Source organism: Rhinatrema bivittatum, chromosome 14, assembly GCF_901001135.1.
Source record: "Rhinatrema bivittatum chromosome 14, aRhiBiv1.1, whole genome shotgun sequence".
In the NCBI taxonomy this organism is placed as follows: domain Eukaryota; kingdom Metazoa; phylum Chordata; class Amphibia; order Gymnophiona; family Rhinatrematidae; genus Rhinatrema; species Rhinatrema bivittatum.
This window is the reverse complement of record NC_042628.1, coordinates 60,075,930-60,102,823: the sequence shown is the minus strand read 5'-3', so window position 1 is coordinate 60,102,823 and position 26,894 is coordinate 60,075,930. Positions and strand designations below refer to the sequence as shown.

The 26,894-nt window shown below is 49.2% G+C and overlaps 1 protein-coding gene across 4 annotated transcripts in view; it reads left to right on the top strand.

Moving 5' to 3' along the window:
- The window catches only part of SMG9 (SMG9 nonsense mediated mRNA decay factor), a 183,550-nt gene that overhangs the window by 14,446 nt on the left and 142,210 nt on the right, over positions 1-26,894 (top strand). For 3 of the 4 annotated variants that reach the window (XM_029576583.1, XM_029576580.1, XM_029576581.1), the window contains exons 3-5: positions 21,984-22,058; positions 23,485-23,695; positions 23,932-24,029. In XM_029576583.1, coding sequence (XP_029432443.1) covers positions 21,984-22,058; positions 23,485-23,695; positions 23,932-24,029 — 384 coding nt within the window. The remainder of the gene's footprint in view (positions 1-21,983; positions 22,059-23,484; positions 23,696-23,931; positions 24,030-26,894) is intronic. The other variant, XM_029576582.1, reaches the window with a different exon arrangement.

The window sequence follows — 26,894 nt, the reverse complement described above, 5'->3', positions numbered from 1 at the left end:
TGCCCGACTGGATGGTGGTCACCACGGATGCCAGTCTATCTGGCTGGGGAGCGGTCTGTCTTGGACGATCAGTGCAGGGACAGTGGTCCAGGGCACAATCTCTGTGGTCCATCAACCGCTTGGAGACCAGGGCGGTGGCTCTGGCGTTGCAATCTTTCCTCCCGTTAATTTGGGGGAAGGCGGTCAGTGTTGTCGGACAATGCGACCACAGTGGCATACATCAATCGCCAGGGCGGAACAAAGTCAGCTAGTGGCGATGGAGGCGCAATGAGTGATGCGCTGGGCAGAGCAGAATCTCAGCAACATTGCGGCGTCTCACATCGCCGGGGTGGACAATGTTCAGGTGGACTTCCTCAGTCGTCATCATCTAGATCCCGGGGAATGGGAACTAGCAGAGGAAGCTTTTCAACTCGTCTGCGAACGGTGGGGCACGCCTCACGTGGACCTGATGGCCACTTTTCAGAACACCAAAGCTCCGCGATTTTACTGCTGACGGAGAGAGAGAGGGGCCGAAGGGGTCGACGTGCTAGTGCTTCCATGGCCCACAAACATTTTACTTTACGTGTTCCCTCCATGGCCTCTGATCGTCAAGGTGCTTCGGTGCATAGAACTGCACCCGTCGGCTGTGATATTAGTGGCGCCAGAATGGCCGAGATGTCCGTGGTTCGTGGATCTCCTTCACTTGGCGGTCGAACCGCCCCTTCGCTTTCGGGAGTCCCAAGCTCTTCTTCACCAAGGCCCCATTTGTTTGGAGGAGGCGGGTTGCTTCTGTCTCGCGGCATGGCTTTTGAGAGGAAACGCTTAAAGAATAAGGGGTATTCGGATGCAGTGGTAGCCACGTTGTTGAGATCTAGGAAACAGTCTACGTCCTTGGCCTACGTTAGGGTCTGGTCGGTGTTTGAGGATTGGTGTAGAGATCAAGGCTAGACCCTATGAGAGCTTCGGTGTCCGATGTCCTAGCCTTTCTGCAGGCTGGCCTCTCGAAAGGTCTTTCTTGTAGTACCCTTCGCGTCCAGGTGGCAGCGCTGGGGTGTCTTAGAGGTATGGTTTACGGGGTGTTCCTGGCTTTACATCCAGATGTCGCTCGTTTTCTTCGGGGGGGCTAAGCATCTGCGTCCTCCATTGCGCCACCCTTGTCCATCCTGGAACCTCAACTGGGTGCTCTTGGCTTTATGTTAGTCTCCTTTTGAGCCTATTAAGCGCATTGTAATTCCGAGATTTACGGAAACTGGATGTTCGCAGGGCTTTACTACGGTATCTTGAGGTTACGAATCCCTTCCGAGTTTCGGACCATCTATTTGTCTTGTGTACTGGTCCCAAGAGGGGAGGTGCGGCTTCCAAAACCACAATCGCTCGCTGGCTCAAGGAGGCCATTGGTTCGGCATACTTGCGGGGGCAGCCTGTTCCCGTGGGTCTTCGAACTCATTCTACGCGGTTTCAGGCCGGTTCGTGGTACTACAGGAACAAAAATTATCAGGTAAGAAACTAATTTTCCTTTCCCTGTATGTACCCGAATCAGTCCAGACACCTGGGATGTACCAGAGCCAACTTACCTAGGGTGGGATCCAGAGAGTCCTGCTCGGAGTACTCCTTCACCAAAACCACCCGAAGTTGTGGCCTGAACATCCAATCGGTAATGTTTTGCAAAGGTATGTAACGACTTCCAAGTAGCCGCCCTACAGATTTCTTGAGGCGACATTTTCGTTCCTGTAGTACCACGGATCAGTCCAGGGACTCGCCCGTGTCTATGTGTGTATCTACGCTGAAGTAACAGAGTCCGCTCGTGGAATTTTTCCTGGTTATTAGTTGTTTGATTATCGTTCACTCCATTGGTTCTGGGAGCCTTGTTCCAGTTGGGGGTTTGAACTTGGCATTGTTGGGTCAACATAGTTAGGTAGTGTGATTGTGTTATTATAATCTGCTTTGACATTACGTAAGACTGAGAGGCTGTGGGTGGCACTCTGCTATATGTGGCTGAGTCAGTTAAATCTTGCTCTGTCTCCATCTGCTGGTGCGGAAGCAAAACCCAGGTGTCTGGACTGATCCGTGGTACTACAGGAACGAAAATTATCAGGTAAGAAACTAATTTTCCTTTGCGATCACGTTCGGGTCTGTCGCCAGGGTGTGCGGGAACCGTGGCCATTTTGTCGGAACTGCTGGCTGGGGGAGAGGATTTGCCAATTTCTCCTCCCAGTCTGAGACCCGTTCGACCATGCGAAACGGGGCCCGCCCCCTCAGGGAGCTCGGTCCTCCTCCCTCCTCCTCCCCTATCGGATGCCTTAAAGGTCCAGTCAGTTTTTTCTTCTAAGTTTATTTTACTTATGCATAGGGCTTTTTTGGAGGCAGAAGCTCATCAGCAGGATGAGGAGCCCCCTCCCGCAAAGTTTGCGAGGCGGGACACGTCTCTGGATGCCCTTCCGGCCCCTGGGGTGGGTTCCGGAGCCTGCTCCTTTGGGATCCTTCCTGGATCCTCTTCTCCAAAATCTAGATGGGGGTGTTGATGAGTCAGGGGGACGACCCCCGGATTTCTCGATTGTTTCGCCGGGAGGAATTAGATCCTTTGGTCCCCTTTGTCCTGGAGGAACTGGAAGTAGAGGCACCAGTCCCCAGTTCGGAGCCAGTTAAGGGGAAGCCAGTACTCTTGGGGCTGCGTGCCCTGCCCCAAACTTTTCCTTTCCACCCAATGCTTAAGCAGTTGGTCAGTCGGGAGTGGGAATCTCCGGACACGACCCTCGGGCAATGGATAAACTCGACCCTTTACCTGAGGAAGCCTTGGATATCCTCAGGATTCTCAAGATGGACACGTCGGTTACTGCGGTCACTAAGCAGACCACCATTCCTGTTACGGGAGCGACGGCTCTTAAGGACTTACAGGATAGACAGCTAGAACTCCTCAAGCGCATCTTTGAGGTGTCAGCGCTCTGTGTTAGGGCGGCGGTCTGCAGTAGCCTCATGCAGTGAGTGACCCTCGGGTGGGTCCAGCAAATGCTCACGCCACAGGTGTTACCGCCAGAGGAAGCAGATCAGGCGAATAGGATGGGGTCCGTGGTGGCTTACACAGCGGATGCATTGTATAATCTGTTGTGGGCCTCTGCGCGCAACATGGCCACTGCAGTTTCAGCTAGGCAGCTCTTCTGGCTCAGGAACTGGTCTGCGGACGTTTCTTCCAAAACTCAGTTGGGTAATCTTCCTTTTAAGGGAAAATTGTTGTTTGGGGAGGAACTTGATGCACTTATTAAGTCTCTTGGGGAGAATAAGGTGTATAAATTGCCAGAAGACAAGCCTAAGTCTTCCAGGCCCTTTGGGTCAGCGTGTTACTGTTTCCGAGGACAGCGCAGATTTCGGCAGTCACGGCCGCCCGCTTTTCCTGCCCGCCAACAGACTCGGAGAGCTCAGTCGTGGCCTACTTCCTTTCGTGGTCGGAGGAGCCACCGGAGTTAAGCAGTCCCAATGAAGGTGTTCCGACCCTCTCCCTGGTTCCAGTGGTGGGAGGTCGTCTCTCCCTGTTTCTCGAGGAGTGGGTCAGGATCACGTCGGACCAGTAGGTTCTCAATATCATCGCACACGGTAACTAGTTGGATTTTGCCCGCCCGTTAAGGGATCTTTTTCTGATTTCTCCCGCCGGTTCTCGGGCCAAGCAGGAGAAAGTCGGGCAAACCCTGAGTCGCTTGAAATCCCTGGGGGCCATTGTTCCGGTCCCTTCAGAGGAACGCAGGGCTGGCAGGTACTCCATCTATTTCGTAGTCCCAAAGAAGGAGGGGTCCTTCCGGCCGATATTGGATCTCAAGGCAGTCAACCGAGCGCTTCGGGTTGCCCGATTTCCTATGAAGACTCCTCGTTCGGTCGTTGCGGCCGTCCACTCAGGAGAATATTTGGCCTCTTTGGACTTGACCGAGGCGTATCTTCATATTGGGATACACGAGCGCCATCAGCGGTTTCTCCGGTTCATGGTCCTGGGGGAGCATTATCAGTTCCAAGCTCTTACGTTCGGGTTAGCGACAGCACCTCGGGTCTTCACCAAGGTAACGGTAGTCGTAGCAGCGTCTCTACGGCGGGAGGGGATCTTGGTTCACCCATTCCTGGACGATTGGCTCATCCGGGCCAAATCGGAGAGCCTCTGTCAGGAAGCAGTGAGCAAGGTTCTCCTCCAGCTACAGTCCCTTGGTTGGGTGGTCAACTTTGCCAAGAGCTTTGCCATCTCAGGTTCTCAACTTCCTGGGAGCACGCTTTGATACCTCAGTAGGCAAGGTCTTCCTCACTCGGGAGAGGAGGATCAAGTTAGTGGCGCAAATCTGTCGGCTTATGTCCTTACCCCTGCCCGTAGTATGAGATTATTTGCAGGTACTTGGTTCCATGGCGTCCACTCTAGAAGTGGTTCCCTGGGCGTGGGCGCATATGCGACCATTACAACGCGCATTGCTTTCTCGGTGGGATCTGAAATCTGAGGAGTTCCGCCTGCCTTTGCCACTGATAGAACCAGCCAGTTCCAGTCTCGCTTGGTGGTTGATTCCGGCCCACTTGTTACAGGGATGGACCTGTAGGAGCCACAGTGGATAATAGTCACTACAGATGCCAGCCTCTCTGGTTGGAGAGCAGTTTGCCAGTCACAATCCGCTCAGGGTCGTTGGACAAGTTATCAGGCGAAGTGGTCAATCAATCGATTGGAAACCAGGGCGGTACGCCTCACGTTACCCTTTTTTCTCCCTTTGGTAGCTCAGCGGGCGGTGCGAGTCTTGTCAGACAACGCAACGACGGTAGCCTACATCAACCGTCGGGGGGAACCAGGAGCTGGTCGGTGGTCTGGGAGGCCAAAAGGCTCATGACGTGGGCAGAGCGACATCTGGTCCGGCTGGCGGCCTCGCACATAGCCGGGGTGGACAATGTGCAGGCAGATTTTGTCAGCCGCCAGCATCTGGATCCCGGCGAGTGGGAATTGTCCGATGCAGCTTTCCGGCTGCTCACTCATTGTTGGGGGGGGTCCCATACCTCGACCTGATGGCAACTCGGACAAATGCGCCCCGATTTTTCAGTAGTCGGAGAGACCACGGGTCGGAAGGAGTGGATGCTCTCGTTCTTCCGTGGCCTTGCGGCATACTGCTGTATGTGTTTCCGCCTTGCCCACTAGTGGGCAAGATCGTGCGTCGGATAGAGAACAACGGGGGGGTCTGTCATTCTGGTAGCCCCAGAGTGGCTCCGAAGGCCGTGGTTTGCGGATCTGATCTCGTTGGCGATCGACGGTCCGGTGCGTCTCACCCACCTTCCGAATCTACTTCGACAAGGTCCAGTATTTTTCGATCGAGCGGATCGCTTTTGTCTAGCGGCCTGGCTTATGAAAGGAGGCAATTGAGGAAGAGGGGATATTCGGATTCTGTTATTTCTACCCTCTTGCAAGCAAGGAAATCGTCCACGTCGTTAGCCTATATTCGTGTTTGGAGAGTTTTCGGCTCTTGGTGTCAAGGTTTGAACGTACCCCCATATCTGGCTTTGGTAACACACTTTCTCTCCTTCCTGCAGGAGGGACTGAAGATGGGTCTAGCTTGCAGTTCTCTCCAGGTGCAGGTCGCGGCACTGGGTTGCCTGCGGGGCAAGATTGATGGGTTTTCACTGGCAGCTCATCCAGATGTGTTCCGTTTTTTTAAAGGGGGCCAAGCATTTACACCCGCTGGTACGACAAATTTGTCCTGCCTGGAGCTCGAATGTAGTTCTCAAGGGCTTATGTGGTCTTCCTTTTGAGCCCCTCCGGTGGGCTACGTTGAAGGATTTCACACTCAAGACTGTCTTTTTGGTAGCCATTATCTCTGCAAGGTGAATTTCAGAGCTTCAAGCTTTGTCGTGTCGGGATACGTATCTTCGTATTTCGGATTCTGGAGTTTCGCTGCGGGCCGTTCCCTTCTTCTTGCCCAAGGTGATACTGGCTTTTCATGTCAATCAGACCGTAGAGCTACCGGCCTTCCTGAATTTGGATCCAACTTCTCCGACGGATAAGGATCTGCATAGGTTGGATGTGCGCCGGGTTCTCCTTCGCTATCTAGAGATGACCAATGCTTTTCGATTATGGGATCATTTGTTTGTCTTATTGAGTGGTCCTAGACGGGGACACAAGGCATGCAGAGCTTCGGTTGCTAGGTGGTTGAAGGAGGCCATTTCCTCCACTTATCTTTGCGTTGGGCGTGCCATACCAGAAGGCTTGAAAGTGCACTCTACCAAATCTCAAGCGGCCTCTTGGGTGGAGAGCCAGTCGGTCTCGCCGCAGGAGATTTGTAGAGCAGCCACTTGGAAATCATTGCATACTTTTGAGAAACATTATCGTGTGGACTTCCGGGATCCGGAGGTCGACTGTTTTGGCAGCAGTGTTCTTCGTGCGGGACTCTCCAGATCCCACCCCAGTTAGGGCAGCTCTGGTACATCCCAGCGGTCTGGATTGATCCTGGTACGTACAGGGAAAGGAAAATTGGTTCTTACCTGCTAATTTTCGTTCCTGTAGTACCAAGGATCAGTCCAGACACCCGCCCTTGGGTTTTCTGGAGAGTCCGTTTTTTATTCTTACCTCGGCAAAATTCTTTACAGACATAGGAAGGAATCTTCTTGATTGATACGTTATCCGGCGATACGGTTTGTTTATTTTACCGTGCGCATTGTTGTAGCCACTGGTTGTTATATTTGGGGATTTGTTCTCCTTTATTGGTTATTCTGCTTTGATATCGTATATACTGAGGGATCGCAGGTGGCATACCAGGTTAAGAGGGGTGCCTTTTCAGTTTTTTTTCTCTGACTCGCTCTACTGGAAGGGAGACACAACCCAGCGGTCTGGACTGATCCTTGGTACTACAGGAACGAAAATTAGCAGGTAAGAACCAATTTTCCTTTCTACAGAAGGGAGTGTTTCCCAATCCTCCTGCCTAAGGAATGCAAACATGGATTGTTAAATAAAAAAAAATAGCAATAAAGTTATGTATTGCCTACCAGTTAAAACTATAGAATCAATTTACATAATAACACACATAATCTAATAAGGCACCATCTAAAATTCAATACAAATAAAATTAAAAAGTAAAGCATTTCAAATTAAAAACAAAACAATGAATCCCTAACCATATACAATGCTGTTGCCTGGTTCACTTCTCTTTTGGGAAAAGAGGTTTTAACCTACTTCTGAAACCTGAAAAGTAACATAACATGCACATACATAGTATTGAAGGCAGAAAAAGACCAATTATCCGTCTAGTCTATCCAGCAGGTTTGCTATGGTAGTAACTGCTGCTCCATGCAGGTTATCCCCAAGCCTTATGTATTAACATAGCAACATTTTTACTGGCTGAGGAGCCTTCTTGAAAATTCAGACTATGCTGTTTGACGTGCTTTGCTTTTGAACTTGGTCGTAGGAGCAGTCCTGTGCTTTTCCCTTATGCCTGCGTATTGGTACCCCAGACTGTAAAAGTCAGGGCCCATGTTGGTTGTCCTCTGAATTCAATGCCCCTTTTTCCCCCATGTCGTCAAAGCTCAGATTGATGTGAAAGCAGAGAGCAGTTACATCAAAAGCATCAAGGCTTATTGGTTAAGGGTAGTAAACCTCATTCTTAAGGGTAGTAACTGCCACACCAGCAGGTTACTCCCATGCACCATTTTCTTCATTTCCATCCTTCAGCCTTTAGGGATCCACAGTGTTTATCCCATACCCCTTTGAATTCTTTGACTGTTTTTGTGCTCATTACCTCCTCCAGAAGGGCATTCCAGGCATCCACCACTGTTGCCATAAAGAAATAGTTCCTGACGTTGGTTTTGAGTTGTCCCCTCTGGAATTTAATTTCGTGACCCCTAGTTCTTCTTTTTCCAACGGAAAAGGTTTGAAGTTCGTGCATCATTAAAACTTTTGAGGTATCTGAAGGTCTGCATAATATCTCCCCTGCACCTCCTCTCTTCCAGAGTGTACATATTCAGATCCTTCAGCTCTCCTCATAAGATTTCGATACAGACTTTTCATTTCTCTAAGAAAGGAAGACTGGTTGAGGAATTGGCAGCTGGGATTCAATGCTAAGAAGTGCAGAGTCATGCATCTGGGTTGCAGTAATCCAAAAGAACTGTATGTGATGGGGGGTGACAGATTAATGTGCACGGACTAGGAGAGGGACCTTGGGGTGATTGTGTCTGGCAATCTGAAGGCGGCGAAGCAATGTGACTAGGAGATAGCTAAAGCCAGAAGACTGCTGGACTGAATAGAGAAGAAATAACCAGTAAGAAAAAGGAGGTGATAATGCCCTGAGGCCTCACCTAGAGTACTGCATTTGGTACTGGAGCCCGTATCTTAAAAAGGATAGAGAACGGATGGAGGTGATCCAGAGAAGAGTGACTAAAATGGTGTGGGTTCTGTATCGGAAGACATGAGAGGCTGAATGATCTGAATATGTACACCCTGGAAGAGAGGAGGTGCAGGGGAGATAATGATACAGACCTTCAGGTACCCGAAAGGTTTTAATGATGTATGAACTCTGAACCGGTTCCATTGGAAAGGAAACAATAGATTCCTTGTACATACCCAGATCAGTCCAGACTCCTGGGTTTTACAACTCTGCCAGCAGATGGAGACAAAGTTTCACTGATACTGTACATAACCTAGTGTGCCACTTGCAGTCCCCCAGTATTTTTCTGTCTCCAGCAGATGGTAGATGGTGCAAAATGTGCAGTCTGGAGAGATGAGAAAAAAAAACCAAAGAGAAAAATGGTCTTATCCTTCCAGGGGGTTGTGAGGTCTTGGTGTGTGTGTCCCCCCCCCCAAATCCGGTTTTGAGGCGGATGAGCAGGGGGTTGGTGACACTTCTGAAAACTTGTTCTGAGGTGCCATAGTGTAGACATCTAGTGGTCCAGATCCTCATCCCCCGCAAGGTATCAGTGCCTGTTTGCGCAGGGTTCAGCAATTACAGGAGACGCACGCTGCGTCAGGGGCAGTGGCTCAGAAGGTTCAGGGTCTGGAGGCCACTGTGGCTTATGGAGCAGATGCCTTTTATGATCTTTTCAGAACCTCCTCCAGGATCATGATGTCTGCGGTGACTGCTAAAAGATTGTTGTGATTGCAAAATTGGTCAGTGGATATGTGGTCCAAATCTCAGTTAGGGGTTTTGCCTTTCAAGGGCAAGCTTTTCTTCAGCGAGGACCTGGAGCAGATTATGAAACAGCTGGAGGAGTCCATGGTGCATAAGATGCCTGAAAATAAGCCTAAAGGCAGAAGTGGTTTTCCGTCTTGGACTAGATTTAGAGAGAGGCAGAGATTTCGCCAAGCTAAGGGGTCAAGAAGTCCTCAGAGGCAGCCCATGGGAAGAACTCAGTCCTGGGGTTAGTCCTTTTGGGGTGGCAGGAGGCCATCCAGGGACAATGCTGGTGTAGGTGCAGGGACAGCAAAAGCCTCGCCATGAGGCAAGGCTGGTCTTCTCTTTGGTTCTGGCTGTCGGAGGGCATTTGATGCTCTTTTTTTGAGGAATGGGCCAAAATTACCATGGACTAATGGGTCTTAAGTGTGGTAAAAGACGACTATGCATTAGAATTTGCTTGTCCCATTTGAGATGCCTTTATCGTGCCCACTTATGCTCCTCTCACCAAGCAGGTAGGCAGTTGGGGGCTATAGTACAGTTTCCACGAGCAGAGAACGGGAAGGTACTCCATTTTTTTCCTGGTACCAAAGAAAGAGGGGCCTTTTCACCCAGTTCTGGACCTGAAGAAGGTGAATGTGGCCCTCAAAGTTTCGTGTTTTCGTATGGAGACTCTGTGATTAGTTATTGCAGTGGTGTGAAAAGGAGAGTTCCTAGCATCTCTAGATCTGACGGAGGCTTAACTACATATAGCCATCAGACAGGAGCACCAGAGGTTTCTGCAGTTCATGACCCTAGGAGAACATTTCCAGTTTTGGGCACTTCTGTTCAGTTTGCCAATGGTGCCATGGACATTTACCAAGGTGATGGTAGCGGTGGCAGCAGCCTTAAGAAGGGAAGGTGTGCTGGTGCATCCGTACCTAGACGACTGGCTAATATGAGTGAAATTAGAAGATCTCTGTCGGTAGTCGTTAGGTTGGGTAGTGGCTTTGAGAGGAGTCATCTTACCCTCTCCCAGACCCTGTAGTATCTAGGGGAGCGGTTCAATAACATGGGAAGAGAAAGTTTGCTTGACGTAAGAGAGAATGTTGAAGTTGCAGGGGCAAGTTTGTCACCTGTTGGAGTTGGTGGTCTTTAGAGCGTGGGTTTATTTACAAGTCCTGGGCTCCATGCCTTCGACGTTGGCATTGGTCTCTTGGGCTTTCACTTACGCGCAGCCCCTTCAGAGGGTTCTCCTTTTCAGGTGGAATCCATTGTTTGAGAAGTTTTATCTTCCTCTTCCTCTCGAAGGGGAAAACAGGTAGCGCCTGTCGTGGTGGCTTCTGCGAGCCAGTCTGGAACATGGTGGGGATCTGGAGGTTCTGGATTGGGTACTGATTACCACTAATGCAAGACTTTCGGGCTGGATAACTGTGTATCAGGATTGGTCGGTACAGGGCTAGTGGTCGTGGAAAAAGGCTGGTTGGTCTAGCAATCAGTTAGAGAAGAGAGCAGTGAAATACGCATTGAGTACCTTTCTGCCATTGTTTTGCAGTCGTCTAGTGAGAATCTTGTCAGACAATGCGACGACGGGCATACATCAACCGACAGGGTGGAACTAAAAGTCAGGCAGTGGCCCAGGAGGCTCAGGATTTGATTCTGTGGGCAGGACAGCACTTGGAGCAACTAATGGTTTCTCATATTGCCGGGGAGGGCAATGTTCAAGCAGACTTTCTCGGTTGAAGGACCTTAGACCTTGGAGAGTGGGAACTGTTGGAAAGGGCAATGAGTCTCATTCAAGACAGATGGGGATTCCCCATCTGGATCTAATGGTGACCAGACAGATGGCCAAGAACTCCTGTTTCTTTAGCAGGCAAAGAGAGCAGAGGGAGTGGCCCCGAGGAGTTCTGCTTTTGTTTTTCCCCAATGGTCACTGGTGGGCAAGGTGATAGGGTGGACAGAGAGTCATCCAGGCGACACAATTCTGGTAGTGCTGGAGTGGCCACGTCGTCCATTGTTCATGGATCTAATCAACAGGGCCATAGATGGGCCTCTGCGATTCAGTCATCTGCCAAATCTTCTCTGTCGGGGTCCAGTATTTTTGGACCTGGCGGCTCATTTTTGTCTCGCAGCCTGGCTTTTAAGAGGCAATGGCTGAGAAGGAGAGGTTATTCTGAGGTGGTCATTACCACATTGCAGGCCAAGCATCCTTCCACATCTTTAGCATATGTGCGAGTGTGGAAAGTCTTTGATTCCTGGTGTATTGCCAACGGAGTGCAGGCTCTGGAAGCGACAGTATTGCATATTTTGACTTTTCTGCAAGAGGAGTTGGTCAAGGGTATGGCTTTTAACTCTCGTAGGTTACAGTTAGCAGCTTTGAGCTGTCTCTGAGGTTCTGTAGAGGGCTATGCTCTGTCAGCACATCCGGATGTCATACATTTCATTCGAAGGCGAACACTTTGCGTCCTCTGGTGCAGAAAGCATATCAGCCTGGAATCTTAATCTGGTGCTTAAAGGTTTGTGTGAGGCTCTTGACTCTTAAGGTGGTTTTCCTGCTGGCCATTTGTTCAGCCAGGAGGATATCTGAGATCCAGGCTCTATCGTGTCAGGATCCCTTTTTTGCAAATTTCAGAATCAGTGGGGGTTTCGTACTGTGCCTTCCTTTCTGCTTAAAGTGGTTTTGGCGTTTCATGTCAATCAGTCCGTGAGCTTCCAGCGTTTCCAGATTTGGATGCTTCCGTGCCTCATGCAAGGGAGCTTAGGCTGTTGGAAGTGAAGCATGTATCATTAAGGTATCTGAAGGTTACAAATGATTTTCGTAAATTAAATCACCTTTTCTTTCTCTGGGATGGTCCAAAGAAGTGGTGTCAAGCTATGATTGCACGCTGGCTTAAGGAGACAATTGTTTGTTTGATGTATATATCTAAGGGTCGACCGGTGCCGAAGGGGTTTGAGGGCCCACAACATGTTCTCAGGCGGCTTCTTGGGCAGAGGCACAGCAAGTGTTTCCTCAGGAGATTTGCAGGGCAGCTGCTTGGAAATCGCTGCACACTTTTGCCAAACACTATTGCTTTGATGTCAGGGCTTCGATCTCCATGAACTTTGGGGAGAGTGTTCTGCAAGCAGGACTCTTGGGGTCCCACCCAGTTTAAGGGTGCTTAGGTACATCCCAGGAGTCTGGACTTATCTGGGTACGTACAGGGAAAGGAAAATTGGTTCTTACCTGCTAATATTTGTTCCTGTAGTACCACAGATCAGTCCAGAGACCTACCCATTGAGGAGAAAGGAGAGTCTTCCACTTGTTCTGATGATTGTATGATTGCAAAGTTGTTGGTTGGTTGTTTATTTTATTTATTTATTTACTTCTTTTTACTATACTGACATTCAGGACAAAGTCATATCACACCGGTTTACATCAAAACATAGGTAAGTTACATATAACAAGGGAGTAATCAAGATAACTTAAGGATAACCTAGTATATAGATCTCAGAACAGAACTTAAGGAAGGACAGGGTAGAGGAGCTAGGGGAGGTAGGGGTGAGAGGATGAATACAACTGAGTGACAATGGTAACCTGAAAGTAGTCTTAAGCGCAAATTGACTTAAGCGCAAATTGACTTAAAGAGAGAGGGTGACTGGGGCTGGTGAGAGGGGAGAGGGGAAAAAAGGGGGGGGGGGATGGGGAAGGGTCACAGGAATAGTGATAGAGATTGCATCATACTTCTGAACCAATAACTGCCTAGAGAGTCGGTGTTTGTGCCGCAACAGTTTAAGGAAAGGCTTGTTTGAATAGCTAAGTCTTCAGTCTCTTCCTAAAGGTAAGCGGGCATTGTTCTTGGCATAACTCTGGGGGTAATGCGTTCCACTGAGAAGGTCTAGCTGTAGAGAAGGCACGTTTCCTTATGGAGGGGTGAAGGGTGGACTTAGTGGGTGGGGCGTGGAGGGTCACTTTGTAGGAAGCTCTGATCAGTCTCATGGAAGTGTGTAGGTGGAGCGGGATTTTTAACTGGAGTGAGGACTGATTGTAGATGGTCTTGTGTATAATGGTGAGGGACTTATGAAGGATTCTGAAGTTGATGGGAAGCCAATGTAGATTCTTGAGGATGGGCGTGATATGGTCTCTTCGACTAGAATTGGTTAGGATCCTTGCAGCAGCGTTCTGGAGCATCTGCAAAGGTTTAGTGGAAGTTGCAGAGAGGCCGAGGAGGAGTGAGTTACAGTAGTCGATTTTTGAGAATAGGGTGGCTTGGAGGACTGTACAGAAATCGTGAAAGTGCAGAGGGGGTCTGAGCCTTTTCAGAATATGTAGCTTATAGAAGCATTCTTTTGTGGTGGTGTTGATGAATTGTTGTTACCACACTGTTTTTTTATACTCTTTCTGGTACAGAGTTTCAGTTGGGTTCACGTCACTATCCTCCTATTCATTGGAAGAGGAGTTAGCGGTTAAAGTTTTGTAGTGATTTTTCATCTTAGCTTGGGTATAGATCAATACTGATGGACTACAGGTGGCACACTGGGTTATGTACAGTGTCAGTGAAACTTTCTCTGGCTCCATCTGCTGGCAGGTATGCAAAACCCAGGAGCCTGGACTGATCTGTGGTACTACAGGAACGAAAACTGGCAAGTAAGAATCAATTTTCCTAAAAGAGTTTTAACTCCGTCCTGAACTGTACAGGTAATGCATTCCAAACCAGAAGTGTCATTTGCGAAAAAGCCCCAGATACCAAATGCTTCAAATTCCACTTAACTGGATAAGCTGGTGCCAAAAGAAGCATTTGAGAGGATCTCACATTGCGCCCAGGTTAATACCATTTGTGCTTTCCCCACAAATATCATGGTCTATTTCCCTGCATTGTGCTGAATGCAGAATGTTGAATTGGCTCTGTCTAAAATAGGCAGCCAAGGCAATGTTCTGAACAATGGAGTAACTCTCTCAATCTTTGACATACCCAGTACCAAGTGTGCAGCTATATTCTGGACCACCTGAAGCCTAGAAGTCAATCTACCAGGTAGTCCCAAATAAAGCACATTATAATAATCAAGAATTGAAAAAAACAATGCATAGACTACCAATTTCAAAGCCTCACAGTCCAAATATGGACGTAATTGGCAAACTAATTGAAAATGTGCCCATTTAACAACCACACTAACATGGTATTCACATTAGGAACTAGACTCCATAACTAACCCTAAATGCTGAGCCTTATTGAAGACTAGTATAATGCATTCCTCAGGCATCGGTTGCACTGTCAACAAAGATACTCATTCCAGATTGTTTCCAATATATAGTATTTCAGTCTTATCCTTATTAGGTATGTGTTGACTCTCTTGAAACCAGGCATATAATTTTTTTCAAACATAAGTTCAGCAATGCTACTGGTTCCTCAAGATCTGCCCCAATAGGAATCAAAAACTGCATGTCATTGGCATAAATATGCCCAATGATATCCAGATTTTTCAATACTTTCACCAGTGGTTGCATGAAGATGTTAAATAATGGTAAAAGACTACCAGAGCCTTGGGGAACTCCTGTTCTCACAGCAACAGGGGCCAAAAAGCCATTCCCTGTATGTACCCGGATCAGTCTAGACTCCTGGGTTTTGCCTCCTCTCCGGCAGATGGAGACAGAGAAAGTTTTGACAGACTCTGCCATATATACCAAGGTGCCACCCACAGTCTGCCAGTATTCCTCTGTCTTCAGCAGATGGTTGAGGTGCAAAGCCCACAGTCTGGTTTGATCAGTAGATAAAAGGAATTGTTGATTAAGTTGACAGTAGTAGGCAGAGAGGTTTGTTAAGATTAAAGTTAGGTTAAAAAAAAAAAGGGATTTCAATTAAGAAGGCAAAAGTTGAAGTCTCAAGCCGCCCGGATGGTTGTGAGGTCCTGAGGGGACCATCCCCTCTCGTGTAGCAGGCAGCTGCTCATAAGGGTCAAGGGCCCTAATACCAAGGACAGAGCAGCTCTAGGGGTGATACCGGAGTTCTGGCTCACTCCCCCCAGAAGGAACTGAGACACGAGGGTTGCCGTGCCGGCCCGGGATAACTATATTTAAAAAAAAAAAGTTTTTGTTTCTATTTGCGCTGATTCTTCCTTCCCTTCTTGCGACTGAGACTTAGTTTTTCTTGTTGATTCACCGCTCCTTTGGGCTTATTTCACTCGCTGTTCGGATGGCTGTCATGCCCCAGTCCTCGGCATGCTGTGCATGCGACTTTTGTGTGATGGGCTCTGTTCTTCTTGTATTCCGGGAGGGGAAGGACCCTTCGTTTTACCCCGGTAGGGTCGGCAATCAGCGGGCACGGCTTCCTCGAGGCCTCCTGCTTCTCAGTTGGCCTCAGCTGTTCCATTCCCGCGAAGTGCAGGAACGGCACCCATTTTGAGCTTAGGCAGCACAGACAGGGGGGCTGCGAGGGGGGGGAGGGGGGGGAGGGATTTCTTCCCCACTTTATCCCCGCAACAACCCTCCGGGGGAGCAGATGAGGCAGACCCAGATTCATCTGGGACAGATGATGGCCCTGCGGGGATGGGGGACGACTCCTCTTCTTTCTCATCAGAATTTGTGTTACTAATGCATAAGGCCTTTAAGGCCAAAAAGGCTGGCAAGAAGCAGGTTGAGGAGAGTCCCCCTTCCGGTATTCCCCATAAAGCGTCTCGAAAGCGGCCCAGGTCTAAGGGGAGCCAGGACACGGGCACAGTGGGCCCCAGTCCTGCTAAGGTGCAGCGCCAGTTAAGACCGGGTGGCCATCAGACGGATATGGATTCTTCTGAGGATCAGGATTCGCAGTCCAAGCCCCCGATGGGAGTGGATGCAGATCTGGACCAGCAAGCGGATGAGGTCCGTGGTGCTCAAGTCGCTGAGGGGGACAACCCAAAAGTAGTCCGGCTCTTCAGAAGGGAGAAGCTGGGGCCACTCATCCCCTTTATTTTGGGGGAGTTGGGTCTTGAAGTGCCACTGGAGGAAGCTAAACAGGGGTCTATGGATCCTGTTTTTTTGGGCTTGAGGGGCCCCACTACTTCATTTCCATTCCATTTTTCCGCCACGGATTTACTCTTCTGGGAGTGGGATACCCCAGACCTCGGGATGAAGGTGAGTAAGGCTATGGACAAGCTATATCCTCTGCCAGAGGAAGCTTTGGAGCAGTTACGAGTTCCCAAGGTGGATATGGCAGTGTCGGCGGTCACCAAGAGGACCACTATTCCGGTCACCAGAGCGACGGCCCTCAAGGACTTCCAGGATCAGAAAATTGGAGCTTAACTCAAGAAGACTTTTGAAGTGTCAGCTCTGGTGGTGCGAGTCGCCATGTGTAGCAACTTTGCTTTACAGGCGGGCCTCTGCTGGGCTCAGCAGCTGCAGGCTAATGAAGACCTTTCGGAGGGTGAGGCTCTCCAAGCGGGTCGAATGGAAGCGGTGGTCGCTTACAGTTCGGATGCACTTCATGATTTGTTGTGGGCCTCGGCCAGATCCATGGTGTCTGCCTTGTCGGCGCGCAGACTCCTGTTTCATCAAAAGCTCAGCTCGGCTCCTTGCCCTTTAAGGGTAAGCTGCTTTTTGGCAAACAGTTGGAGGACCTGATTCAGTCTCTGGGAGAGAAAAAGGTACATCGATTGCCGGAAGATCGGCCCAAGTCGAGAGGCTCTTTCTCTGCGAGGTCTCGCTTTCGCGGGAATTGGAAGTTTCGTCCGGCCAGATCTTCAGGTCCTGCATTTCGGCCAAGGACTAACAGACAGCAGTCCTGGTCTCAGTCCTTTCGTGGCCGCCGATTTGGAAGGCCTGGAGCTTCCCAGGCTGCCCCGGAGCCAAATCTTCGCAATGAGATGAGGCTGGCGCCTTCTTCGGAGGTTGTCGTGGGGGCAGGCTGTCCCTTTTTTTTACGAGGAATGTGCCAAGGTGACATCGGACCAGTGGGTCCTCACAGTGATAAGACACGGTTACGCGTTAGATTTTGTAGGCTGTCCTCGCGACATGTTTCTGGTGTCTCCATGCGCATACCAGGAAAAATGTCAGGCCGTGCACGACACGTTGCGGCATCTTCTAGCCCTGGGAGCCATTACCTCAGTTCCTTCACTCCATGAAGTTAGCATGTGGCACATTTAAAACTAATCGGAGAAAGTTTTTTACTCATTGCACTATTAAACTCTGGAATTTGTTGCCAGAGGATGTGGTTAGTGCAGTTTGTATAGCTGTGTTTAAAAGAGGACTGGATAAGTTCTTGGAGGAGAAGTCCATTACCTGCTATTAATTTAGTTGACTTAGAAAATAGCCACTGCTATTACTAGCAATGGTAACATGGAATAGACTTAGTTTTTGGGTACTTGCCAGGTTCTTATGGCCTAGATTGGCCCTGTTGGAGACAGGATGCTGGGCTTGATGGACCCTTGGTCTGACCCAGTATGGCATGTTCTTATTTCATGGTGCCCAAAAAAGAGGGGACTTTCCGGCCCATTCTGGATTTAAAAAGAGTCAACAGATGCCTTCGGGTGCCTCGCTTCCGAATGGAGACTGCGGTCGGTGATTGCCTCCCTAAGAAAGGGCGAGTTTCTGGCATTGCTGGACCTGACTGAGGCATATCAATCAATCGCCTGGAGACCAGGGCAATAATTCTGGCCTTGTAAGCGTTCCTTCCTCTGGTTCAGGGGAAATTGGTCCGGGTCCTATCCGAGAACGCGACCACGGTGGCGTATATCAATCGCCAAGGAGGGACCAAAAGTCGTCCAGCAGCGGAGGAAGCACAGAGACTGATACACTGGGTGGAGCAGCACTTGTCCCACATCGCGGCATCATATATAGTGGGAGTCGAAAATGTGCAGGCAGACTTTCTCAGTCGAAACCGCCTCGATCCAGGAGAGTGGGAGTTGGCAGACGAGGCCTTTCGGCTCATGTGCGACAAGTGGGGCACTCCCTCTCTAGATCTGATGGTGACTTTCAAGAATGTCAAGGACCTGCGATTTTTGAGCAGGCACAGGGAGAGAGGCTCCGAGGGTATGGACGTGCTGGTGCTCCCCTGGCCGGTTGACCGTGCTGCTTTATGCGTTTCCTCCATGGCCACTCATCGGGAAGATACTCCGTCGCATAGAACTCCACCCGGCGGAGGTGATTTTGGTAGTCCCGGAGTGGCCGAGGTGTCCATGGTTTGCGGATCTGCTCAACCTGGCCGTGTCGGGTCCTCTGCATCTGCGAGACATTCCGATTCTCCTTCGTTAAGGCCCGGTCTGTTCGGAGGAGGCGGATCACTTTTGTCTAGCGGCATGGCTTTTGAGAGGCGTCGCTTGAAAAACAAGGGTTATTCGGACTCGGTGGTCACTACCTTTTTAAGATCGCGCAAAGCGTCTACGTCCTTAACTTACGCCAGGGTGTGGAAGGTGTTTGAAGCCTGGTACATTGAACGGGAGCTTAACTCTCTTTGGACGTCACTAACGGATATTTTGTGTTTTCTGCAAGCTGGCCTAGCAAAGGGATTGTTGTGCAGTTCTCTGAAGTTCCAGGTGGCTGCTCTTGGTGGTTTTGGGGTTCCATTCATGGACTGTACTTGGCGACGCATCTGGATGTGGCCCGTTTCCTTCGAGGAGCAAAGCATTTGCGTCCCCCGGTCCAGTCACCTTGTCCTTCGTGGAGTCTGAATTTAGTCCTCAACGCTTTGTGTGGTTCGTCCTTTGAGTCTTTAAAAAGAGCGACTTTGAATGATCTTACATTGAAGGTGGTGTTTCTGGTAGCTATTTCTTCGGCTCGGAGGGTGTCAGAACTTCAGGTGTTGTCTTGTAGGGAGCCCTTCCTACAGATTTCTGAGTTGGGAGTTTCATTACGTACGGTCCCGTATTTTCTTTCGAAGGTGGTTTCGTCCTTTCACCTGAATCAGTCGGTGGAACTTCCATCATTTGCAGATTTAGATTGGGGGGATCCCATCGTGCGAGACTTGCGGAAGTTGGATGTTCGTAGGGCGCTCATGCAGTACCTGGAGGTTACGAACGCCTTTCGTTTGTCAGACCATCTTTTTGTGCTGTGGCATGGTCCAAAGAGAGGCAATATGGCTTCCAAGACTACGATAGCTCACTGGCTGAAGGGAGGCTATCACCTCGGCTTATTTACTGCGTGGGAAGTCTTCGCCATTGAATGTTCGGGTGCATTCTACTAGAGTGCAGGCTGCTTCCTGGGCGGAATGCCAGCACATTTTGCCTCTGCAAATGTTTGCAAGACGTTATCGGCTGGATGTCCGGGCTCTGGCTCTGGGGGGATTTGGAGAAGGAGTGCTCCGAGCGGGCCTCTCCGGGTCCCACCCTAAGTAAGTTAGCTCTGGTACATCCCAGGAGCCTGGACTGATCCGGGTACGTACAGGGAAAGGAAAATTTGGTTCTTACCTGATAATTTTCGTTCCTGTAGTACCACGGATCAATCCAGAGTCCCACCCTTATCAGCATCAAGGTAATGGAGAGTCCGCACAGTCGATAATTGTCTAGTTTGGATCTGAAGAGCAATATTTTCTCCTTGGTTATCGGGTTTGGGTCACAGTCAGCCTTAGTGATCCGGTTTTGAGTTTACGGTTCCTCTTTGGTTTGCTACATTCTGCTTTGACATTGAGTAATACTGGCAGACTGTGGGTGGCACTTTGATATATTTGGCAGAGTCTGTCAAAACTTTCTCTGTCTCCATCTGCTGGAGGGGAGGCAAAATCCAGGTGTCTGGACTGATCCGTGGTACTACAGGAACGAAAATTATTAGGTAAGAACCAATTTTCTTTTCCCCACTTGTACTGAAAAATGACCGATCTTGCAAAAAAGAAGCAGTCCAAGAGCAGACTTTACCTACAAAACCCATCTCCTGACATCTTGAATGAGCAAACTCAGATATGGCAGTTGGTCCAAATAAAACCTCTATCCTATTGATCTTCAGCAGTGGGTAAAAAGAGGCATTACTGATTCAAAAATCATTTCCCAGCAAGCTGAACTGTGTGTGCCTACTTTTGTAATCACCTGGTCTGTGTGTACAGAGGACAGGAATCTCATATGGAGGATTTCCTCCATATGAGATTCCTGTCCTCTGTACACAAAGAAATGGGACCCAGGACATATTTTTAGCACAGCTTGAAAGTAGGAAATTAGAATCCTTCATGACTCTGGGGGTACCATGATTTTTTCATAGCTCCTCTTCAGATTATCACTGCTAAAACTAATCTTATTGCACTGGCCAGGCAAGTTGTGGTCATGACTTTGTGTTTCCACCATTACTATCAAGCTGTGTTGCATTCTTTGCTTCTTGCTCCATCTTGCCTGATTCTCCACCTGTCACTGGATGACAATGAGGCCTTGTCTATTCATCCTTCTCTCTCTCATCTCTCTAATGCTTGGAATCATTACACTGCTCAACTCCTCCTTCCTCTTGGCTATCAATCTTTACTTAGTGGCCATTTTTTTTTCTGTCTTTGATGCATGAGTGTGAATTTCCTTGAACATTTTGTGGCTTTGGGTATGGCTTTTCTTTCTTTTTCCTATCTTTGATTGTGTCATGCATTCCTCCTCCTTAACCTGTTGCTTGCAAAACACAAGACATGGTAAAATATTGCAGAGCTTGGGGTCCATAGAAAGCTTTCACTCACTCAGAGCTTTCCTTCTTTAACCCAATGATATATTCTTTGACTAAATAAGCACCACAGCCTGGAATATTGAATCTTTGTGGAGTGAAAGCTATCAGAAAAAAATGATAGCGTCTAGAGCCATTGTGAAAATCCAGGTTATTGACCAGCTGCTTGTTGTGTTGAGCGTCACGGTACGTGCAACTACATGAGATAGGCCTTGATCCCTCTTAACATGAAACTACTCTAACCTAAAATTTGGACTTCCAAGAGCATTGGAATTGAAAGACACTCTTCAACCTTTACACTTGATAACTGCATTAGGGCATACCAAAGTGGTAGGTGTTCCACATATTTAGTCCCAGCATTTCAAAGATCACCCAGTCACTGGAGGTTGGTACAGTCCCATGCTGTGTTTATAGGTTTGCAATATGCTACAATTGATCCAACTAGAGGACTTTTAGCCCAATTAATCATCACCTATTTATTCCAATGGAATTATGGGTCTCTTGTAAATTTCACCAAAGGAGGATGGATGTGATGCGTGATGGTGGTGTCGGGTTCCCAACATTACATCCACATGAGGTCACCAGGTGACTCCAGGACGTCAGGGTCGGCTTTTCCCCAGCACATCTATACGGTTTCTTTTTTTGGGGGGGGGGGGGGGAGGGGGAGTGGAGCCCAGTAGCTGCTTACTGTTCCTTTCGGCTTCCGGCTGGAATCTGGAGCCCTTGAGCCTTCACTCACAGCCACTGGGGGAGTTTTTCCCTATTTTATATATTAATTCAGTCATTGCTGTGCATGCTACTTCCAGAACTGCACTCGTGAAACCTAAATCGGGCCATTAGATGTTGCTGTTGTGCAATGACTGTGACCTCCTTCCCATCCCCCCCCCCCCCCCCCAAAGGGCCAGCATGGGAAGCAGAAGACCAGAAATAAAACCCATTCAGCCATTGGCCTGTCCCATCAGGAATTCCAGTTTTTAAATTTTCATAAGAAAAGCAGGAACTCCAAATTCATACATGCAATGAGGGTAAAACCAGGAGTGACTATTCACACCTGCTGGCCAAGAGTCATCTGGTGACCTTACAGCCACATCATCCTCAGGAAGAAGACCTGGGTATGGGGAGTTAACAAACAACCACTCACCTTCTGCCAGTGTGGTGGTAGCAGTTCCTCTTGTATGTTAACACTCCGGTGGATAAGAGGCACTTGAGACTTGACTGGAAAGGGTCCCTCGCCTTTTGTATACTTGACATCGCAGGCCTTTGTTACAAAGTCTTACTGTAGATGTTAACTCTGTCCTGTTGGTATCTTCATCTGCACATTTCCTGTTTCCTTGCCCCCCCCCCCCCCCCCCCAGGACGGAAGCGAAGAATCTGGAGGGCTCATCATGCAGAAAACGCCGATCATCCTTGCCAAGCCGCCTGCCGAGAGGGTAAAAAGGAGTTGGTTGTGGAGCAGGGTGGGGCCAGCTTTCTGTGGTGCAGCTGATACCCTTGAGGTTGGGCATGGTTGGATTTCCAGGGTCTGAAATGCCTTTTGCTCGCCAGACTCGGCAGCGCTCGGGCCCAAGTCTTTGAAGGGCGGCAGACAGGTTCAGCTGAAAAGGGCAGGTCATGGAAGCCTTTGAGATGAAGGGCCACAGAGTGACCAGAATCCCTCTGAAGTTCAGTGGTGATCATTTGGCTAGCTGCTGCTGAAAACTGGTGGCCAAATGATTTACTCATGGCCAGTGGCAGCCTCACTCCCTGGTCAGTTCGTTTTCGGCAGGCTCCTGAGCCTAGAGCAGAGCTTTCCAAACTGTGTGTCGGGACACGTTAGTGTGTCGCCTGCAGTGTGCAGGTGTGTCGCGCAAGCCCGGTCAACTCTGATGCGAGTTTGGGCTTTTTTTTTTTCTAGAGATTCACTTTTTTTTTCAGTTTATGGGTTGCTTATTATTGGGTGATTTTTGCTGTCAATCGCGTTTTTTTGGGGGGCTTGGTGGGTGGAACGAGCCCAGCCATCCTTGCATTGGCTGCTGCTGCCGATGAGGCCTGGCCATGAGGAGTACTGACTGCAAGCAGCAGTGTTTGGTGATCATGGAAGGGAGTGAAGCACTTAACTGGCAACAATCAAAAAGACGAGGTACATGAGTGTGGGGGCCAGACATGTGCTGGGGGGAGAGAGATGAGTGAGTGGGGGGCAAATGTGCTGGGGGGACAGACATGTGTTTGAGGGGGAGAGATATGAGTGTGTGGGGGGCCAGACATGTGCTGGGGGGAGGAGAGAGATGAGTGTGTGGGGGACAGACAATTTGTTTTATTATTGTTTCTCATAAATTATAACAATAACATGAATCTTGGAATATATATTTTTAATATAAATTTAAGGTTTTCATGAGATAGGTTGTGTCGTGAAACATTTTATTTATGTATATATTTAAGGAAACATACATAAATTGTCGAAATATGTTTCGTTCGTTTTAACCTTTAACCTCTGGTTTACTAGTAGACTGAATTACCGTGTCGTGAAATTATGTTTGTCTAAAAAGTGTGTCACCAACATGAAAAGTTTGGAAAGCTCTGGCCTAGAGTGTTGCTATGTGTTAGATAAAAGAAAGCCTCACACTTTTGTAACATTTGTCTGAATAGGTTTGTTTTCTATAAATTGTCTGGTAAGGTATAATGCAAACATTAATGTCTGTTATTTGTGCATGTGGAGATATTGCACTCTGTGTATATCAGAAGGTGTACATCTGGCATTTTTCAATAGTAAAATCAGAATTTAAAAAAGGGGGAAGGGTAACTAAGATTTTTTTCATGGCAGAGGTGTTTGGGAGTTGAGGGCAATACATGATATCCCTTCCTTTGCTTGTGTTCCAGCCCAAAGTGGCCCCGGCTTCGGCCCCTGTTACTGTGCCGCTCGAGAAACCTGTTGTTCTAATGAAGTCCCGCGAGGAAGGGAAGGCGGAGGGTGCCCTGCAGACCCCAACAGCAAAGGCAGAAAAGGAGGGACAGCGGCCCACCCAGCCTGTCTACCAGATCCAGAACCGCGGGATGGCGTCAGCAGCCCCCAGCAGCGGCAACATGGATCGTAAGTAGCAAGGCTGGTGTGTGGGCACAGGTGTGCACGCCTTAGAATGATAAAATTAACACAAGCAGGTATGAAGGGAAGAGTCAGGAAGGTGTGTATAATTGGAGGGAAGGGGAGAGGAGTCAGGAGGATTGTGTGTGGGGGGGTTGTGGGAGGGAGGAGTGTGTGTGAGCAGGAGGTAGGAGGGAGGAATTAGGTTCCTGTTTCAGACTTTTCCCCACCTTCTCTTTTTATAGCTGTGGTTGGACAGGCGAAACTAGTCCCACCAGAAAAGATGAAACACTCCATCAAACTAGTGGATGATCAGATGAACTGGTGTGATAGTGCAATCGAGGTAAGGAAGCTTCCCTGTAAGTATCTGGATCAGTCCAAACTCCTGGGTTTTGCCCCCACTCTAGCAGATGGAGACAGAGCAGTTATCAAAACAAACTCTGCCTATATATAGGCTGGTGCCACCTACAGTCCGGCAGTATTCCTCTGTCTCCAGCAGATGGTGGAGGTGCAAAACCTACAGTCTGGGCTGTATGCTTAGCTGGTATCTTGTGTTTAGTTAGTTTTAGGGGTCTTTTTTGCCTTTTGTTTCTGGCGTATTTCAACTTTATTTAAAAAAAAAAAAAAAAAAAAAAAGGAGCTTGTGGCAGCACAGTGGTCGTTAGCCTCCCAGGTGGTTGTTAGGTTCTGAGAGAACCATCCCTCACTGGTCTGAGGCAGCTACTTCACAGGGTCGAGGGCCCTACTTATCTACTTAGTCTTGGGTGTGACACAGAGGAGCTTGGTTCACTCCACCCGAAGGGATCAGCACCTTGGACCGCTGCCGAGCAAGTTTTTTTTTATAATTTAAAAAAGCTTTGCTTTCGTTTTCTCCCGCACCGGTTCTCTCTCCCTCCCTGTCTCAGCGTGGTATTTGCCTTTCGTTTTGCTGTTTATTCATTGAATTTTCTCTAATTTATTTTGTCTTTATTTTCCTGTCACAACTCGATGCCGCGTTCGTCCTTTTGCCGCACGTGCGGGTCGGCCTGTGCGCGTCTCTCCAGGGAGGGCCTTTGCTTGGCTTGTATCCCTGGGGGACGGGTCATCGGGAGCCGAAAAAAAATATTAAAACAGCAAAACTAGTTAAAACAGTCTGCCCAGATCCCGGTTGGGATATCTGTTGCAATTCACTGATTCAGCACGGGAACGGGGGCCAATTTCCAATCATTCAGGGTCGTGACTAGTGCAGCGCTGGGGGAAGGGGGTTTTACCTCCTCCTTTTCTCCCCAGCAAGATTTCCCAATGGACAGGGAACCTTCACAGCCTAATTCCCCTACAATGGAGGATAGCCCCGAGGAGCCTTTGACTCCTCCTCCTCTTCCTCTTTTTCGTCACAATTTGTGGTGTTGCTCCATAAAGCTTACAAGGAGAGGAAGTTAGGAAAGCTGCAATCTGGTAAAAAGGTCATTTCTCAAGGTTCTAAGCCCTCTGCTAAGAAACTGTCTACGTCGTAAGGGAGGTGCGGAACCTGCTTAGCCTAAGTGTCTCCGTCGGTCAGATTGCTACGGATACTTCAAGTCGGGATACTGATCCTGATGACCCAGACCTCAAGCCCAAGCCCACACAGGGGGTGGATGTAGATCCTGATTTACAACACCAAGGCACAATGCATGGAGCGCATGCTGTGGAAGGGGATGACCCTAAGGTGGTGCGCCTCTTCAGAAAGGAGGAGTTGGGTCCCCTTATTCCTTCTATTTTAGCTGAACTGGGCATTGAAGTTTCCCCAGAGGAATCTAAACTGGGTGCTATGGATCCGGTGTTGCTGGGTCTGAGAGGCCCTGCTTCTTCTTTTCCCTTTCATTTCTCTGCTACAGATTTGCTCTTCCGGGAATGGGATACCCCCGACCTGGGATTGAACATGAGTAAAGCCATGGACAAGCTATATCCTCTGCCAGAGGATGTCTTAGAGCTGCTTCGAGTACCCAAGGTAGATGCGGCAGTGTCCACTGTTACCAAGAAGTCTAGATCCCGGTTACTGGAGCTACAGCACTAAAGGACCTGCAAGACAGGAAGTTGGAGGTGCAACTTAAAAGAACATAAGAACATGCCATACTGGGTCAGACCAAGGGTCCATCAAGCCCAGCATCCTGTTTCCAACAGTGGCCAATCCAGGCCATAGGAACCTGGCAAGTACTAGCAACGGTAACTAAGTCTATTCCATGTTAACGTTGCTAGTAATAGCAGTGGCTATTTCCTGTCGATAGCAGGGCTGAATTAGCCATGCTGTCATGGGATCTGTCAATCAGGTCCAGGAGGTGGAGCTTGATAAAGCAGAGGTTAGTTTTTTGCACCCTCTGTGGCTGCGCGTGGGTTCCCGCGCAGGAAGTATAGATTCTCCTCAGTCTGTTTCTTCCGCGCGCGAGATCGCACGCAGAGCTGACATTCTCCTCATGTCGAAATCAGGGTTCAAACGCTGCCGCTGCAATAGGGTAATGTCGGTCACGGACGGTCATAACCGGTGTTACCGTTGCCTCGGTAGCAATCACGACATCCCAAATTGCGAACATTGCGCTAAAATGTCGCCGAGGGCCAAATGGCAAAGGGCCTACCGATTTATAAAAGCTCTTAAATACATCAGAGCCTTCGGAGGCCCACTCTTCACCGAGACCGGTGAAGAAACTAAAGTACTCTGCACCGAGAGCTTCTTCGGACACCTCGAGACCCAGAGACATCCAGGTACAGGGGGAACAGGGCTCTGTAGTCCCCGACCACAGCCGATCTTCCAGCCACTCGACTTCCAGCCGGGACTCGAAATGGGAAGATCGCCGCGCCGCCACACACACAAACAGCACACGTTGGCGCCGACAACGGAGCCGGACAAGGCGGGGCGTAAAATGGCGCCAGAGACGGCGGCGCGCTACGCGACGCCGATACTGCCGCACCACACGGCGCAGAAGTCATCGCGCCACACGGAGCCGACAGCATCGCGCCATATGGCGCAGAAAGCATCGCGCCCTGCGGCGCTGGAACCACCGCGCCATTCGGCGCCGGAACCACGCCAGGCGACACCGCCGCCATCGGTGCTTCAATTGGCACCGCAATCATCGAAACGGAGGGCGACATCAACTATGCAGAAGGGACTACCGCCTAAGATGGGGTCATTTGTTACGGTGCAAGCAGGAAGGACACCAGAATTATATTCGTTATCAGGAGCAGCGGTTCCCGCTAC